This window comes from Podarcis bocagei (genome assembly GCF_964188305.1).
Source record: "Podarcis bocagei genome assembly, chromosome: 2".
NCBI classification, from domain to species: domain Eukaryota; kingdom Metazoa; phylum Chordata; class Lepidosauria; order Squamata; family Lacertidae; genus Podarcis; species Podarcis bocagei.
This window is the reverse complement of record NC_138126.1, coordinates 94,514,008-94,533,515: the sequence shown is the minus strand read 5'-3', so window position 1 is coordinate 94,533,515 and position 19,508 is coordinate 94,514,008. Positions and strand designations below refer to the sequence as shown.

The following is a 19,508-nucleotide window of genomic DNA, read 5'->3' as shown; positions in this document are numbered from 1 at the left end:
ACCTCTGCTAGCCTTGAAGACTTCTGGCTCGGCTGAGGTTCCTGGCTGTTCCCGGATGAGGTCAGCGTGCAAGGCCTTGGCCTTCTCACAAATGACGGCCTCAGACACTGTGTCCCCTGCACGCTGCTTCTCTTCTATCCAGATGAGCAGCAACTTCTCGACCTCCTCCAGAACAGCTGGGCGGTTCTTCACGATCCTGGTGACTCCCTTGGCTGCATCAGTCGCCAGGATCTTCTCCCTCATCTTCAGGATGGTCCCGATGGTTGATGGATTCCTCCCGTACTCCCTGGCGATGTCCGTCACACGCATTCCGCCGTCGTGCTTCCGGATGATCTCCTTCTTCATTTCCAGCGTCACCTTCTCCTTCTTCTTCTCGCCGGCCACCGCAGCAGCAGTCTTCTTGGGTCCCATGGCAGCACAGCTCTTACCTTTGTAAACTCAGAAAAAGAAAAAAAAATCAGTGATGTGCTTCAAATCCAAAAAATTCAAAAGCACCCAGCCACCCACCACACAGAAATTAAAACCCAGAACCAAGGCCTTGAATCCCAAGCACCCCAACCCAAAATCCAAAACCCCCCCAAAAAGTTTTAAAAGTTTAACTTACCAAATGGATGAAAGAGAAGTTCTGGAAAAGCTTCAACAATCAATCACCGAAGTCTTCAGAAACCTCAAATGGCTGCAAAATAAGTTTTGGAAAAGCTTCAAAAATCACCAATGTCTTTAAAAACCTCAACTGCTCCCACAGGCACCCACCCACCCACAACACAGAAATTGCAAACCCCTCCCCAACTGCTCCCCCAGCCCCTCCCCAACTGCTGCAAACCCCTCCCCAACTGTTCCCCCAGCCAGCCACCACTCAGAAATTCAAACTCAGAATTTTTTTTTGAAAAAAACAACCTTGCCCAGTGGTCACAGAAAATAATAAAAATTCAAAAAAAACCCCCAAATGGTCCCAGATTCCTGCAGAAACCTCCCCAACTGTTCCCCCAGCCAGCCACCACTCAGAAATTCAAACTCAGAGAAAAAAATTTGAAAAAAAACAACCTTGCCCAATGGTCACAGAAAATCATAAAAATTCCAAAAAACCCCCAAATGGTCCCAGATTCCTGCAGAAACCTCCCCTACTGTTCCTCCAGCCAGCCAGCACTCAGAAATTCAAACTCAGAAATTTTTTTTTGAAAAAAAAAACAACCTTGCCCAGTGGTCACAGAAAATCATAAAAATTCCAAAAAAAACCCAAATGGTCCCAGATTCCTGCAGAAACCTCCCCTACTGTTCCTCCAGCCAGCCAGCACTCAGAAATTCAAACTCAGAAAATTTTTTTTGAAAAAAAACAACCTTGCCCAGTGGTCACAGAAAATCATAAAAATTCCAAAAAAAACCCCAAATGGTCCCAGATTCCTGCAGAAACCTCCCCTACTGTTCCTCCAGCCAGCCAGCACTCAGAAATTCAAACTCAGAAATTTTTTTTTGAAAAAAAACAACCTTGCCCAGTGGTCACAGAAAATTTTAAAAATTCCAAAAGAACCCCAAATGGTCCCAGATTCCTGCAGAAACCTCCCCAACTGTTCCCCCAGCCAGCCAGCACTCAGAAATTCAAACTCAGAAAAAAATTTGAAAAAAAAACAACCTTGTCCAATGGTCACAGAAAATCATAAAAATTCCCAAAAAAGGCCCACTAGCCCCCAGATTATCGCAAACCCCCCCACAACACCAAGTCCTTGAATCCCAAACACCCCAACCCAAAATCCAAAACCCCCCAAAAAAGTTTTAAAAGTTTAACTTACCAAATGGATGCAAGAGAAGTTCTGGAAAAGTTTTGGAAAAGCTTCAAAAGTGAGCAAAGTCTGAGAAAAGGCTACCAAACCACGTGCTAACAGTTGCTCCTCGAAGTCAAGTCGCAACTGCAGCTCTTCAAGCTAAGCACCCTTGGTTTTAACGGTTTTTAGACAAAGGAAACAAAGTCGCGAGACGTTTTCGTCTTGCGAAGCAAGCCCATAGGGAGATTCGTCTTGCGAGGCAAATCGAAAACGGAAAAACCTTTCGTCTAGCGAGTTTTTTGTCTTGCGAGGCATTTGTCTTGCGAGGTACCACTGTACAGAGTTAGAGGGACTGGTGGTCTGACTCATTACAAGGCATCATCGCCTGCTCATTATATGCTAGGAAGCTGCCCTTGCCACTTTTCAGCACCAGCCTATGTACATGCAGCAAAATGCTCATGTTCGCAATTGTCAAATACCGGTATGTTGTTTGCCTTCTATTTCATGTATAGAAGTGCTTCCCATATAGGGATTTTGTTGTGTTTGAAGTATCCTTCATAGATACATACAAACACCAGAATAGTAAATGTTACTGAGCTTTACTGCTGAGTTGGCACTGGACACTAACCATCACCTTTTTTGGGTGTGTGTGTGTTACAAAGTGTTCAAGGTCAGTATCTGAGAAACTACATATATGTTGTTATATATAACTGCAAAGCTATGTAGACTTCTCTCTCAAGCTGCATTAGATGGAGTAAAGTACCAGTATAGGGAGGTGTTTGTTTTTTATTTGCACTCCCAGTGCTCTTGATTAGGTAATTATATGAGAGGCAGATTGTTCATTGTACAACTCTGATGGTCCTGTAAGCATCTCACAATTTTGTTGCAATATATTATTTTTTGTTTAGCACCTGGAAGTGCAGTACCACACTCAGAGTTTCTGTGGGTAACAAAAAAAAGTTTGCCAGATGCTGCTAGCATGTTTGGCCTAATACTTGGTTAGATCCTCAAGCAATTAGATCCTTAATAGCTCTTGTAGCAAAATACTTCCCTTATTGAACTGTTTCTTGTTTGCTTAGTGTTTTAGTTTGGGATCTCAAGAGTGTTCATTGGTATATAGCAGTCTATTCGGCTTTTCCTTTCCTTTTGTTTTTAGGCTGTTAAGTACTCCTAGTATTATTCCCAAGTAACATTCTGTGTTAACATGGGAAGGGTAGGAACACACTCCATACATACTCTTGTAGTAGAAACGGTACTATGAGCACCTAGGAGTTAACTCTCAATAATACCTATGCATTTGGGTGCTCAAGTAAACCAGTATGTTATGATATTTGAATTTTGATTACTCACCTGGGTAGTCTTGCGGTAAAGAGTGTTTGTTCCTCTGCATATTGGAAAACAGCCCACACTGAAAGGCAGGACTTTAGGCTGGTTGCCACATTATGGTGTTAAGTAAGGGAAATGGCTTTCGAACCACCCTTTTGCCTAAAATATGCAGGATATCTATTTTTAACCCTTAACTTTGGTTGTTGCAAAGTAAAAGCTTATTGCAAGGGTTTGCTGTACCACTCTGTGAACATCACCTGTACTTGTGTCTTTCTAATGAGTAGGCACATTTGAATCAAAGTGAGTGATTACAGCAATATGTTACAGGTGTACATTAATTACTTAATGTAAAATCACAGTGTGGGAGATGACCTTTAGTCTTGTATAGAACCAGTTCTCTTTATCAGGCTGCAGACTGCCCAGATGTACTGCTCTCTGAAGGAAAAAAACAGTTGGTTTTCTTCTATCCTGCCTTTCTGCCTGCTTTCAGTGTTAGAAATGTAAGTATTCATTCCCAGCAAGAAACTTACCCAGTGATTTTATTGAAACTCATCACCTAATTCGTTCAAAGGCTATGATGAATGAAAACCAGGAAATTTTCATTATTAAATCAGTATGGAAAAAACTTGTATTTGTAATTCAATCCAGTGTATCTCTCCTCACTGAGATCTACTGAGTCCAGGTGATGTGCATAGGACTGCAGCCTAGATCATTGGTCTGAGTCAGCTTCATTTCTGTGCACTTGTTTTGTAAAAAAAAAAGCTGTGTTCTCATTGCTGGTTATATAACCATCTAAAAATTGTTGATTTTGAATTGAATTGAAAGTGCCTACACTAGATTTAAAAAAAAACATGTAGGGCCATAGTACTGTACATCATAATCTTTTCAGGTTCTCCTTGTGCTTCTTTACTGAATTAAGAAATCCTAAACAACTCCTTTTTACTCAAAACTTGTATCAAACTGCATTAGAAGCAGGGCTTTTTTCCAGCCAGAACTCCCCTGAACTCCGTTCCAGCACCTCTCAGGTGGGTGCCATTGCTGTTATAAGAGAACAAGATAGGCGTTCATGGTGAGTTCCGGCACTTCTTTTTCTTGAAAAATAGCACTGATTAGAAGTGTGAGCGCGAGCAGAATTTGAGAAGTTGTATTAGATACATAACCTTGTGAAGAACCTGTAGTTCTCTTTTCAACAAGGTATTAATAGACCAGTGGGCCTGTTTAGACCCAGGTTCATGCGTTGATACAGCAGTAAATAATGTGTAGCTCTCATGCACCCAAGAGCTTCCTCATTTACCTGTGGCAGGGTGGCATCCCATTACATGCAAGGAGCTACCCATCACTAAGAGCTCCATATGAGCATTGGCGGTCCTGTGAGTCTTTAGATCAGAACAATGAATTGTAATTAAACGTAAGAAACAGTCATGTAGATCTTTATCCGTATGCATAAATCCATTATAATAATAGATAAGTTCATATAAGTCATGCTGCGGAGTTGAGTTTGGTACTTCTCCTTCCCAAGATTTATTCAGATGGTAAGTGACATACTACAGTAGTATCTAGTTCAGTTCACTCATACCATTTCCCCTGTGTCATTTCCCACAACATAGGTTTTTGTTGCATAAATGTTGTATAAGTGCCAGCATAGGAAGATTTCAGTCAATAGCTCAAGTGGATGTTCTCCTCATGCAGGAAAAGTGGACCTTTAGTGTTACCAGCTAAAAGCATGTGAAGAGTGCATTAGCCTCTTCTTGGAGTGAACTGTTGGATATTGATTGATTTTGACCATATTTCTGTTCTGAATGAAATACTTTGTTATACCGCTATATTGCTTCACTTGGAAAATGTTTTGTGCATTCCAAGGTTAAAGAGAATTTAGTGCTGGGAAAGGTAATGCAATACTAGGTGTCTCCCCCCCCCCCCCAAATGACTCCATGGCTTGATTCTCATCCACAGTCTTATCAAGGGTACTTGAGATATATAATATTATATATTCCAAAAAGTCCCAACTGATTGAATGGGTGGTAAAATGGCAAATGCAGTTCAATGTAAACAAGTGTAAAGTGCTGCATGTCACGACGTCAAATATTAATATTAATATTAAACACATGTTCCCGGAGTCTGAGAACAGGACAGAGGCCTTGGGGTCGTAGTGGATAGCTCAATGATAATATAAAATCTATGGTGTGACTGCATTTGGAATACTGTGTACAGTTCTGGATGCCTCACCTCTGGAAGAATCTTGTAGAGTTGGAAAAGGTTCAGAAAAGAGCAACCAAAGCAATTAAGGGGATCAAGTAATTCCACTATGAGAAAAGCTTGTCATGTTTGGGACTTTTTTGTTTAGAGGAAAGGCGAGTAAGAGTTGACGTTATAGAAGTTTATAAAATTAGCATGGCTTGAAGAAAGTGGGAGTATTTCTCCTTCTCTTAAAACATTAGAACTTCCGCAAATCCAGTGAAGCTGTATGTTGGAAGAATCAGGACGAATAGCAGAAAATACTTCTTAATGCAGCACGTAGTTAAAGTAAGGAACTCAATAAAATAAGGAGGCAGTGATGGCCACTGACTTGGATGGCTTTAAAAAAGGATTGGACAAAGTCATGGAAGATAAGGCATATATGGCAACTAGCTATGATGGCTGTGCTCTTCCTCCATAGTTGGAGGCAGTAATGCATCTGAATACCAGTTGCAGGAAACCATGGGTGGCGTTGAATGGTCTTCTGCTTGGCTCCTCCTTGTGAATTTCGTTTGGCATCTGGTTGGGCATACTGTGTCTAGGATGCCGGACTAGATGGGTCATTTTTCTGTTCCAGCGGGCTCTTCTTATGTTCTTAAATCTGCACGGGATTATAATTTGTAGGCAGGTTTTTCTGAAAGGCTCAGAATCATAACATGTTTCTAGACCACATGCTTTTAGAAAATCTTGGAAACATGTAGGCATACCAGTTAAAGACTTGAAAAGCCTTGTAATGAATTGGATGTTGTATTGGTTCCCATTGGTTAATGAATACACCCTCTTTGTTCTTGGACCATGCCATTTAATATCTATCTTTTTGCTACTATGTTTTTGTTTGTTGCTTGCTTCTGATGTTCCTTGTGCCCTCTATTTTACATCTGACAACTTTATTTTTTCATTTTAGGCCAAAACAAGTTTCTTCAGCCCATCCAAATTTTGAAGTTAACATAAAAATAAAAATAATAAGACAGTTGCTCTCTATAATCTGTGTTCAGTATTCAGATGTGTCCTGTCCCAGAGGAAACTAGTTAGCAGAAACAAGCATTGCTCCCTTTACAGCCAAAAAGTTCTTGATTGTAATAACAGAATGGAACATTCTGAAAGGATGTCAGCTACTTTACTGAGACCATCTTGGTTACTTTCCTATTGTCCTTTGCTTTTTAGCTGATTTGGCTGGCTTTTTTCTTTCTTGCCTGAGGCTCTTGCTGAGCTTAAGCACCATATCTTCTGGATTTGTTCATTCATGGTCCTTTTCTCTGACTCAAGAAATGATGGCCAAACTTTAGAAAGTGTAGCTTTCAGTGCTGGATAGCAGATTATGTCAAATGTTAAACTGTATGAGTAGGCTCAATGTGCTTCCAAGCTGTTGTCAAATGCCAGAGTAGATTCTTTCCTTTTGATTTGCATATGATTCCAAATCCCTTGTTTTCAACTTGCAACTGAATATTTGCATAGACTTGTTTTGGCTTCTTTCTTGGGCTAGTTATGGAAACTCAATCAGAACCAGCAACCATTTTTTTTAAACAACTTTTTAAACTAAGTAAATTTTACTTCATAATATCTGGAGATTTTATCCGTTCCTGCATCTTATCAGAAAGGAACAAGTATGTTAGCCCTCTGTCCTAGAGTTTTCATTTTTCCAGATTGCATATATACAGTAACAGACATTGCTTGTACTTTTCAGTCAAATATCTAGGGGTGTTACTTTTTACTGCTATTCTTGGACAAGATGGTCACTCATTTATTCTGTTTCATGTGTAAAAGCATTGAATTTGGTGCAAATTTTCCTTCAGCCTGGCTGTGGTATTTGGTAGAAAAGCTAGCTCAAACCTTTTGGCAATGACCAGTGAAATTTTCTCCCCAAATCTTCTTTGCAGGGTTGGGAGAATCCCCAGAACACATTAAGGGTGCAAAAGGGTGGGGATATTGGGAGAGAAGAGAGAGGGGAAGTTCCACTTTGCAGCCGGAAGTCATTGCACTAGCAAAAGTACTTGATTAGATTCTGCTCTTTATTTCCAAGTATGTTTGTGAGGTGCCTCAAAGAGTAGAGAAGGTGGCATTTGTGTCTGTGTTTTTTTTCTTTCTAGTTTCCAAGTTGAGCTCTATATGAATCTTACCATAAAAGGGAAAGGTAATACCATATTTTTCTGTATATAAGATGCCCCTATGTATAAGACTATTTGGGGGGACTCTAAATTAAGAAAACACCCCTCAGCACTACCCATGTATAAGATGAGCCCCAATTTTAAACCTAATTTTTTGGTTAAAAAACCCTAGTCTTATACACAGAAAAAGACGGTATACTGCAGGGTCAGCCAAGCCCAATTCTGATGCTTTGCCAGTTATTGCAGAAAAACGCCCAGTTTAGACAGACGAAGCTGACACTAAGTTAGAAGCTATCAGCAATGCCTTAATAAAACGTTCTCTGCTTATATCATACCAGATAGTTACTTCGTATCTTGGACAGAATGGCAGCATTCACACATCAGGACCCATAGTTAACAAACCATAGTTTACCTTGAACACACGGATGGTTCCCACTTAGCGCCTCCCCTTGCCTCTGGCAGCAGTTAACCACAAACCCTCGCTTAGTATAGCATCTGAATCTGGGGTTGTGGTTTGTTTAAGTCCAAACAAACTATGATGTGAAGCCAAGATTTGTTCTTGGCTTCCTGGCCATGGTTTGCCTAAGTGAAACAAACCACAGCTCCCAGTTCAGACAAAATACTAATGCAGGGATTGCAGTTTGTTGCTCCTGCTCGCCATAGGAGAGGAGCAAAGTGAAAGCAGTCTCTGTGTTCACAATAAACTATAGTTAATGTGCAAATTGGGCCATTACGTGTCAGATAATGGAATATAGGTTGGCCAATCAGTATAAGTGATGACATGCTAAATGAAATCTCCATGATTAAAGGCAAGTTTTATCTGATTCCTTGGGGGTGGGAGCAGAGTGTGGCTATTACATTCATGTCTTGCCTGTGACTTACCTATGTTGTCTTGTTGGTCCTTACTAGAGACAGAATGCTGAAATAGGTACATCACTGGTTTGTTGCAGCAAGGTCATTATGTTGTACTCAATGATTATGGCTGAGCACAGAAGGCTGCCATTTTCACCATTCACATTTATATACCTGTGAATTTTCACAAGTGCAGCTAGTATAAACCTATCCTCTCAGTTGACCATGGGGCTTCAGCTAGTTGTGTATTGAAAGAAAGAAATGAATGCAGAGGGTCAAGTGCCCTATAGTTTCATGCAGGCCTCAACAAGTCACTGTTTTCTCAGTTCCAGTTTTGCAAGCGGCGAATACAGACACACACACACACACACACACACACACACACAAGCATGTTACATTTAAAAAGTCATATGCGACTTCCAGTGTTTTGTGACTGCATTATCCACAATTTTGGGGCAAACATGAACCTTCATAATGGGCACAAAATGTAGCAACCTGAATTTCTCATGTCTCATTTAAAAATAGGATTATTATTTATGTTCAGAGAATGCTTAAGAGAACCCTCAGAAACCAGAGAATGACTCAACAGGATTTTCAGTGGGGAGGGATTGAAGTATTAGTACCTTGGATATGTACTTGCTCCTCCTTACAACTAGCAAAAGTGACATAAATTATGCAAAAAAGTAAAGTAGGCAAATTGGGTTTATCTGCATTATTTAGACAAGCTGGAGAAACATCATCTGTCTGTCTCTAAAACTAAGTCAGATATAATTCTGCTGTGAATGGTGAAAACAGACAGTAATACTTGCACATGTACAGTATACCCAGAAATACAAATCTAATATTGGGAAGCCTTCATGATGTATGTACTTATTTAACTTCGGAAAGTACATGTGGGAAACTTCCTAGCAAAATCACCATTTGTTCTTAACATTTTGTTCAAAGTTAACAACAAACTAATACTTAACCTCTATAGCTGACCTGATGCTTTACTGATGTTTTGGACAGTACTGTATAGTACAACTTTGACTTTTCCAAAAGGTATTAGATATTGACAAGAAAACAGGTTATTGGAGTACTGTCTTTGCAACTCAGGCAGTGATTTAACCTTTTACTTGGTGTTTGAGGGTGCTTTTTTAAATGAACATGAAATGTGATTTTTAAAGGTTGTGCAAATATCTATTTTCCAGAAAATGAACTAGAACTTATCTTTTTTGCTTTAGGCTTTCAGATAAACTTCTGTGAAAAAGCACAAAGTAAGCTACATGTTTTATAGTATTCTGCTATTTTATTTTACTTTATTTTTATATCATTCTTGGTACTGGGAATGTGTCCACTGTTGATCTAACTAACCAGCCATGCATTAATACATGGGCAGAGCTTCCATTTTTCATCTTGCTACCCAAATCTAATTTTGTTGATCTGTCAATAATTCTTTAGTATCTCTTATACATCTTGGATAGTAAACTAGAGGTCACATAGCTGGTTGTTCCTAAATTGTAATGAATGAAAGATTTAAGACTTTTATAAAATGAAGTGGAAATATAGATATTTGGGGTTTAATGGTGTCTAACCACTTAGTGAAAAAGTAATCATAGGAACTGAGGGGATTATTTCAGTAGGGGCCCAAGTCACCTTCATGTTTCTGCTCTTGTTTTAAAGTTTGGCATGAACTGCTTTGCATTGCCCTTGGTGGCGTGACACAGTAAACCCAACAATGGCTCACATTCACTTTGCTCCTGCCCAGTCAGTTTGGTATAGCAGTGATGCCAAAGTTTGGCTTAACAGGTCATCTGAAGGTGGGATTATGCTTAAACTCTACGCTCCTTAACTGTGATGTAGTCAAGAGCAAACCTTGGCTACGAACCATGATTAAGGAGGAGATAACCATAGGTCAGTGTGTGGATGATACACTAAGCCAACCTTGGCTTCATTGTTGTGCTGAGCTAAAATAATCAGGGATGATCAAAGGGATTGCGTTCTCCCTGACAGCTAGCATGTTTGTGTTAAGTCATGGTTTGGCTTAGTGTTACATGGGAATGCGACAACTGTCAAGCCATCAATCCAGTAGTGTAATATCTAATCTGATTGGCACTGGCTCTCCCTAGATCTCATGGAACAGCCTTTCCCACTGCTACCTGAGATCATTTGAGTGGAGATGCTGAGCTTCTAACTTTTGTCATGCAAAGCTTGTCCTCTGTGACTGAATCAAGGTACAGTGGTACCTCGCAAGACGAATGCCTCGCAAGACGAAAGAGTTTTTCGTTTTTTGAGTTGCTTCGCAAGACGAATTTCCCTATGGGCTTGCTTCGCAAGACGAAAACGTCTTGCAAGTTTGTTTCCTTTTTCTTAAAACTGTTAATACCCAGGAAACCGTGCTTCGCAAGACGAAAAATTCGCAAGATGAAAAACCTCGCAGAACGAATTAATTTCGTCTTGCGAGGCACCACTGTATTCTACTATGGGCTCTGGTTGTAATTTAAATGACTCAGTAGTGCTCTCTGTGTACCTTTGGAATGGTAACTTTTGAAAACATGACTGGATACATCATTTTGAAACTGACGTCTCTATAAAAGTCAGGAAAAATTGTCAGTCACTATCATCCCGTGTTTGGATGATTAATGGAAGCTCTGCACAATTAATTTTTTCATTGTTTCATTCTCTTATGGCATTCATTTTTTAAAATTGCTATGTTCATTATATCGTTATGATTGCCTGCCATGCTTTAGTGGGAACTTTATTGGAGACAAAAATGGCACTGCTAGCATTCCCCCCTGCCCCTTCTACTGGGTACACCTTGTATAGTGAAACACATCCGTCTTGCATTCAGGCTGCATATATTTTTCATTTTATTTGAAGCTAATGGATATGCATATTTAATTTTGAAATGATGAAATGCTTGTAAGATGACTATTGATGCTTAGTGATTTGCTGCCTAAGGGTTCTAAAGATGATCCCTAGTAGGAGGATGGTAATCAAGAAATGCAAAACAGTTTGTGCCCCAAATATCGCCACCAGCCATCTAGACGATCAGAAATGTAGTTTGCCTCCTATTCCAGTACTATGGTTCCTCTGGGAAATGCTATTTTGTAGTCAGTTTGTAATGCATTTTTGCAGCACTGTGAAGGTATATACCTAGAAGGGGGGACAACGACAAGACAAAGTAAACTGAAAAGATTCAAGCAGCTTCTGAGATAACTTACATGGTATTTTTTACACCTTGTATTTTCCTGTCACAATGACATATCTGTTGTTGTGCAGAATGCTGTTTTATTCTCTTGCGCCTCTTGCAGATAGTGCTGTCCCCATGGATGAGGAAGTACTAGTTCTTAAAAGTGAGGGCCATAACAAAAATGAAGGTAATTTTTCAAACAAATAGGAGCTGTGGGGGCTTCCAGATCAGGCCCATGGGGGCGAAGGGGAACTGTCTCTGCTGTGGCCCTGATCTAGATAAGAGGCCCCATAGCTACTACTGGTAATCACAGGAGGATGGGACCCAGGTTGAGACTAGGGCAGGGGTAGGCAACCTAAGGCCCGGGGCCCGGATGCAGCCCATTCGCCTTCTCAATCTGGCCCGCCGATGGTCTGGGAATCAGCATGTTTTTACATGAGTAGAATGTGTCATTTTATTTAAAATGCATCTCTGAGTTATTTGTGGGGCAAAGGAATTCGTTCTCTCCCCTCCCCCCCCATATAGTCCAGCCCACCACATGGTCTGAGGGACGGTGGACTGGCCACGGCTGAAAAAGGTTGCTGACCCCTGCACGAGGGTTAAAGTTTCCCTTCTCCATCTTGTAGTTCCAATCCAGTTTTCAGGAGTAGGAGTCTTAGTTCCTATTTACTATTTAAAAGTGAAATGAAAACCATCATTTCTGTTTTGTCCCTGAGTTGTGGTCCCTCCAAGCAAGATGCTTGTGTAAAACAAGAACTGATTCTTTAGCTTCCTTTTTCCTCTGGCTTCCTATGCTCTACCTATTGCTTGAATCTTTTGTCTTATGACTTCATTTTACAGTCACCACTTCGTGCCATTAAGGACTCATGGTTTTTTTTGGGGGGGGGTAAGCAGATGGCTTCTTAAAAGATTAATGAAGTTGTCTATAGCAATATATTTCTAGCAGAGATAATAAATGGGGACTGAGTAACTTGGGCAGCTGTGAAGGTCACAGCAGAAAAAGTAGCATAAGTAGGTAGACCACAGGTTATTTGCATATTTTTATTCATAATGAGCAAAGCTTATAAAATTTGCATAAACCTTGTGGCCGTCAAGTCATAGTTCTTAGACATTTCAAAACTCTCTATGCCTCTGTTAATGCAATTTGCAGGCACTCCCTTCCTAAATAGCTTTAATTAGAAATCAGTTCAAGTGATTTAAGTGGAACATCATTTCATGTAAGTATGCTTTAGGGAACATGTTCTAAAACTGGTGATATTTGTAATAATTCTGGAGGTGGCTAACAATTCACAGTGGTTTTAATCTTAAGGCTTAGAAATATGGTCTTTCCTTCCAAACAAATATTCCCTGTGGAAACAAATATTATCCTGGTTATTTGTATTTTATGCAGCTTTTATATCTTAAAACTAACTACATTAAAGAGTTTTGAATCCCCAGAAGATCAGAATTGCGACACAATCTCTCAAATCAAGAGATAGTATTAAATTGCCCCAGTTTGGGGGGGGGGGATGAAAGAAATGGAAAGCTGTGAATGGGGCAGGATAATCAGCGATTTCCTACGCAATGGAGGGTATGTTGGTGGTTCACTGGAGAAAGCATTTAGAAGCAGTCCTGCCCTGACCACCCTCATTTCTTTTCTCTGTGGACAGTATTCAACTAAATCTTGTGCTAGCACAAGGGGATTTCCCCTCGTTTCTTTCCCCCACATGCACCCCATGGCATCTCAAAATCCCTGAAGGATAGAGAAGAAACCCCAGAACAGATTTAGAGGGCATGCAAGCGGAAGATGGGGAGAACATTTCATTGCACAGGGTGAAATCCTTGTGCTGACCTTAGCACTATGTTGAATACAACTCAACACCTGCTAGATCAGTCAAGAACACAGCTCCCATTCCTGCAATATTAAAAAATGTTATCCTAACCAGAGAGATTATCCCAATTTTTTCCCCATAACTAGTTTTGGCAGGAGGGTTACTTTCCATTCTCCCTAAACGTGTCGAAATTATTAACCCAATCTATCCATCCATTCTTCCTTTCTGTAGTATTTCTTTTCAAATGAGTTTCTAAAGAAGCAAACCTCTTATTAATCTGGCAAGTCCCTGGTTCACACATGATCTATAATGATGGTAGTGTCCTGGCTGGGTTTTTAAAAAACCTTTCTCCTGTCTACACACTTAAGTCTTCATGCAGCGAGAAGCTGACTAGGTACAGAATTCTGGTAAACTCAAGAGAATCAGTGACTGATGAGTGCCATCTCCACTAAGGAGGAGTTGTTAGGAATATGTTGCAAGAAGTATTTGGGGAGAGTACTACCAGAAATAACACACACAGAAGCCCTAGCAAATGTACAATTAAGGCAATGTGAACACATGATGTGGACAGTGCAGATGAGTGCACTAGCTCTGAAGTTACTTGTTCTTTCCAGGCTTCTAAAATGTTCATGTGTCTGCATATAAACAACCTTCCACACTTTATACATTTGCCTTCCATTTGCTGTAAGATGACTGAAACAGTGATGAAGGGAAGCGGTGGAGCAAGTAATGCTAGAATGCTCATCCTACTGCCCCCCCCCCCCATTATGCTTAAATTGACCAGACTTTAAAACATACTTTGGACTAGAGAAGTAGTTTCTTCAGTTCCAAAGTAGTAACGAGAGAAGAGCTAGAAGCTAAAATGTGAGACATAGGGACAAGACCTAGAAGGTGGGGATGGTTCTGTACATCCATCACAAATTAAGGAAGAGGCATGTCCTTTTTCATACTCCATTCTGTCCTTTCCCCTTATTTGGAATATCAAAAGGCAGACCAGGGCAGTGCTACTCGAAGTGGTCGTCCATGGATTTGTGCTCGTCTGCAAACCATCAGCTGCTGGTCCACAACAACTCCACCACAGCCCAAGTTGGGAGGGTTGTTTCAGGGACCAAATATGGTACCGGCTCCTGGCACATCAGTGGGGTGGGAATTGCTGGTCCACCACATCAAACAGTTTGAGAAACACTGGACTAGGGAATGCTTTCAGGACAGCTATTTTTCTGCTGTCTGAATACTTAGCTTTCAATACTACTCATGAAACAAATAATCAGAGCTTGTAAAGAATTTCTGTAAAGGGGAACAGTATAGTCTGGTATTACATTTAATATAGAGATAGTGTTCTTCATTGTGCCTTTTGGTTGAAGATCTTTAGGTTATACTACTGATATTTATTCCCAGCTCATCCATAACCAGGACAGCTACATGTACTATTTTTGTTAATCAATACAAGATTCTCTTAGCAAAATTCTTACACTGTGGTTTAAAAGAGGTCCTTCCTTCTCCTGCATAGCAAAGTGTTTTATTGAACTATGTGCTGCTTCAAAAGCCAACCCTCTAGAGTAGATTTTCTGGGGGAATGAAGGAAGGCTTGAATAAAATCACACGTCTCTTCTGCCTACTGGAGAATCCTCTGAGAAGAGCTACATTCATAGGATCTCTGGATTCAAGCTTAGATATATAATGCCTTATTTGTCTTTGTCATCACTAACGCCCATTTTGCACCACTGAAAACATTAATTCTTGGGAAGCACAAGAGGAATTGTCTGCTCAGCCCTAGAGTTGCCCCCCAAAGGGGCCAGGCAGCAGAATGTATTGATGTCCAAGTGGCATCCTTCTAAATTATTGGTCCTAAAGCTAAATTCTAAACAGAAAATGTGGGAATAGTATGCACAGAAGACAGGTATGAAAATGGGTTGGTTGTGCACAGCATTCTTTCTATTCTCTTGGCTGGACTGTCTTTTTATTAATTTAATACCACTAATCTCCATGTCTGCTGTTGGGAGGAGCAGAGATCAGTATGTAAATCAGTGCAGTTCCCATGTTGAATGTGAATATTGAGTACGTGTACTGCATCCAACAACCAGTACCCTACAACAAGGCCTTATTCTTCAAATGTGATCATTTTTGTTTGCTTGTTTCTCCCAATTTTTCCTGGAACAGAATACAATGATGGCATTCGTGTACCAGGTTCTGGTCTTGTAACAGCATCATTGTAGTTTCTGGGGAAGACAGAAAAGGCAACCCAACTCTGACCTGCAATAACATTATCTGTGCACCAACCTGGTGCATAATGTGTGTATACAGAAACAAGGAACTGAACCCAACGTTTATTTCATATGTACTGCTTAAATCTGTAGACACAGGCCAGGTCACAAAAATCAGGTTAGACTTTTAATAAAATAGGTATGGAGGTTTTTTGAGTGGATTTTTTTTTTTTAAGTAGAAGTGTTTTCTGTTACAGGCATATCTAGAATTGCATTCAATTAGATAGGCTTCCCAGCTTTTCAGAATTAATAGCCCAATGTTGCAGGTTTATATGAGTTAATCCTCTTGTTCTTGCAGCATCAGAAATAGAGCCTTCATCTTCATTTCCTTGTGAAGTCACTTGGGAGGTATGAGGCTCTGGTGGTGTCACACAACAGTGTGATGTCAATGAAAGCTAGCAGAAATTACCTAACTAGCTTTAGTGTCATATATCCATAGACTTGGGTTTATTAATTGGGTCTTGTGGGGTTCCTCTGATTTGGGCCTTTCTGGTATTACCTGAACCACTAAGTTGCTGATACCATCTTTCCTGTTAGCATGCAGAAAGCAGTGAGGAAGATGCACTCCTGCAGTTGGTATTAATCTACCGTTTAGATATGTCAGTGGAAAGTGGTATGATTGAGGCTTTGTGGTAAGCCATATGCCTTGAGCTTGTGCAAATGAAAAGTTTGAATTAGCTGCTATATATGTGCGTATGCATGTGTGTATGAAAGAACATGAGGGTAACAGAAGAGCAATCCAGCAAAAACAACTTGAGGTTAAAATGCATGCCATGTTGGTTTAGTTGAATTTCTTGCTTACGTTAGATACTGAGATGCAGGGCCCAGGTGCTTAAGACCATACTGTACAATCCTATACGTGTTGACTCAGAAGTAATTCCCATTGAGTTCCGTAGGGTTTACTCCCAGGTAAGTGGTTATGGGATTGTAGGCTAAATCTAGCAGGCAGATTTCTGAAGTGTCCAGTTGATTACTCTCTTGGAAATAAATCCCATGAATTCACTTCCTTGTTAAAGTGTGTTGGTATTAATGTGTCATATGTCAATCATTCCTATGCATTGCAAGGGGCTTGAACTAGATGATCCTCGTGGGTCACCCTGCAATTCTATTATTCTGTGATTGAATAACAGGAATGTTAATAAGCTGTTTTTAAAAACTTAGGTCAGTTCATCCATTCGCTAACAAAGGAAGTACATTATTTTTAGAAATACTCAAATTTTGCATCAGAATTTTAATTCTGTTATTGAGTTAGACAATTTAAATTCTTTTTCTCAATGTGTTAATATAGATCAAGTTTAATCCAAACATGATTTCCATAACCTGTCTGTCTGCACAAAACATTTATTATTGAAGTTTGCTAAGTGGAATCTGTGCTATGGTGCCTCATTAATCTCCTTTACTTCTTCTCAAACTGGGGCTTCCTGCTTCCTTGACATGAAGACTGTTGCTGTGAGGAGATAGGAGGTATGAAAAACCAGACAGTCAGTAAACGTGGGGTGGCCTCGGCACACTTCATTGCAGAATACATGGTAGTAAAATGTTTGATAGGCTCAACTTTAAGTTCAACTGCAGCTTTAACTTGCCACTTGCTATAGTTGTGAGATCAGCAATGTATTTATGCTTAGGAAACTTGCACACATTTATAGATGCTATATGTATTAATATGCCTACAGATTCTTCTTCTTTTTACGTGAGGAGTTCCCCATTCCCCATTGGCTACAAAAAAAGCACATGTACACTTGCTCTCTCAACACCTACTGGCATGTGCAAGTACAGTGGTGCCTCGCAAGACGAAATTAATTCATTCTGCGAGTTTTTTCGTCTTGCGAATTTTTCGTCTTGCGAAGCACGGTCAAGTCGCAACTGCACCTCTTCAAGCGGTTTTAAGAAAAAGGAAACAAACTTGCAAGACGTTTTCGTCTTGCGAAGCAAGCCCATAGGGAAATTTGTCTTGCGAGTTTTTCGTCTTCCGAGGCATTCATCTTGCGAGGTACCACTGTATGTCCTTGCTCTCTTGCATTCACACATTCAGGCTTGCAGATACATGTGCATATGCTAGCATACTCCTATATGCACACTGATCTACACATTCTTTCTCATGCCCAGAAATGTTTTCTCAATTGCATGCAGACCTGCACATCTCCCTTCAGTAGGCAACAGTATTGGCTTGTTTTTGCTAGTTACTTTTGCTGGATTTTGTGACCCAGCTACATCACATAGTGGTAATTCAAGCTACAGTCAAGGCTGTATTCCTGCCCTTACTGAACCTTGTACACATCCTATGCATGTTAGTGCTTCAGAATAATGAGGTGATATATTTTGACCCTTGACCTAGCAATATTATCAAAAATATGAATACATGGGAAATATTTTGCGGCTAGTCACCAGCATTAAAGGAAGGGGTTTTAGTATAATTGTAAAAACAAGGGCATTTGTAGACTAAAGAAGCTGTTTGTCAGATGCAGACTTGCTCAGCGGCTCAATTTGGAGTTAAGTTCAGAAGCCCTATCCAATGACTAATCTATTGATATTGCAATATTAAATGTCATTGTTCATGTGAAATGTTTCATGTAGGGAAGAATATGTTATATTTTTTGGTTCTGGTTTATTTTGGATGCTTTCAATACAGTAATATATGTTCTCTTGCCGACAAGAGTGTTTTTTGTGTGTTTGTTTATCTCTCAGGTAAGCGCAGAGCACTGAAGTTGAATTTTGCAAACCCACCTTTCAAATCCACAGCACGATTTACTTTGAATCCTGGAGTTCCTTTTCAGAATCCACACATGTGAGTATAAAGCCAGAAATTCCACCAGATGGAACCATTTTGAAGTAGGAAGATAAAGCACTTTCCTTTGTCACACAAATTTTGTAGGCAGTTCAAAAGATAAAATTGTAGTCTGGACTGAGACGTAGGATGTTCTGTTTATGTAACATTTTCTCATGTATTTTTGGAACTTCAAATAAGCTGTTTTACCTAAAGGCTTAAAGCAATACTACTCCTTTGAACTGTACCAAAAAAAAAGTCCTGTCATTTGCTGGCAAGTCATCTCCATATGGCAGGGGTAGCTTACCTGTGGTCCTCCAGATATTATTGGACTACAAATTCCCATCAGCCCCAATCAGCGTGACCAAATGTAGCCCCACGCTGCCAAACACAGTTTAGCCACTCCTGCCTTATGGTTAATCTCATTCATGGACTGCATAAACCTATGCCTGCTGCTTTTCAAGTTTGCAAAGTTTTTATTCCTGTATTTGTTTTTAAGATATTTGTGTGAGACATCTTAGTTTTAAAATTGAGGGGACTGTTTTTTTAGAAATCTAAGAGGTGGTGAGAAGTTACTAGAACCCTGTAAGTCTCCAAGAAAGGTGTTACGGACAGCCTTATATACAGATTCAGTGTAAAGTGGAGTATCCAACAATTGGTTGTTTAATGCAGCAGAATGTCTCTTGAAATACAAGCCTTGTGTCCTCAGATCCACCAATCTGGACTGATGGGTGACTTCTCAGGCTGTCCAGTCAGCATCTCCTTTATATTCCCTTGTGAGGTTTTTGAAATCCGGCAGAGTAAAAATCCTCAGAGCTTTGTGCCTGTCATTCCTCCAGTTGCTTGTACTTCCTTTGGACAATTCTGCCATGTATGTGTGTCTGTATGTTGCGGCTTTGTTCATATATCTCATAGCTTTCTATTTCCTATGAATATATCAGTTTCATTTCCTTATTTAGAAACTCTTCCTTGTTTTGATTCTAAAGCTATCCAAGTAATTATAGATGGACTTTGGAAAAGTATTCCTGTTACTTATAAGGTCAGTTCTGAAAACCAGAAGATGCAGATATTTCAGTAGACATTCTTATAAGATGTCCAGTTTCTCATCCAAAAATAAGAGAAGCAAGGTTCAGCCTGCAGAGTTCTTGCATCCAGCAGTACCACCATTTATAAAATGCCATATTAATTTAAGGACTTAGGACTTATCCCCATGTTAGAA

The 19,508-nt window shown here is 40.0% G+C and overlaps 1 protein-coding gene across 16 annotated transcripts in view; it reads left to right on the top strand.

Annotated features, from left to right (window-relative positions):
* Positions 1-19,508, top strand: part of MAP2K4 (mitogen-activated protein kinase kinase 4) — a 52,231-nt gene that overhangs the window by 6,339 nt on the left and 26,384 nt on the right. For 6 of the 16 annotated variants that reach the window (XM_081183843.1, XM_081183833.1, XM_081183847.1 and 3 more), the window contains exons 2-5: positions 9,502-9,534; positions 11,572-11,637; positions 16,966-16,989; positions 18,211-18,310. In XM_081183843.1, the coding sequence (XP_081039969.1) occupies positions 9,502-9,534; positions 11,572-11,637; positions 16,966-16,989; positions 18,211-18,310 (223 nt within the window). Of the gene's footprint in view, positions 1-7,224; positions 7,453-9,501; positions 9,535-11,571; positions 11,638-12,005; positions 16,990-18,210; positions 18,311-19,508 lie in introns of those variants that run through there. The other 10 variants (XM_081183834.1, XM_081183841.1, XM_081183835.1 and 7 more) reach the window with 6 other exon arrangements.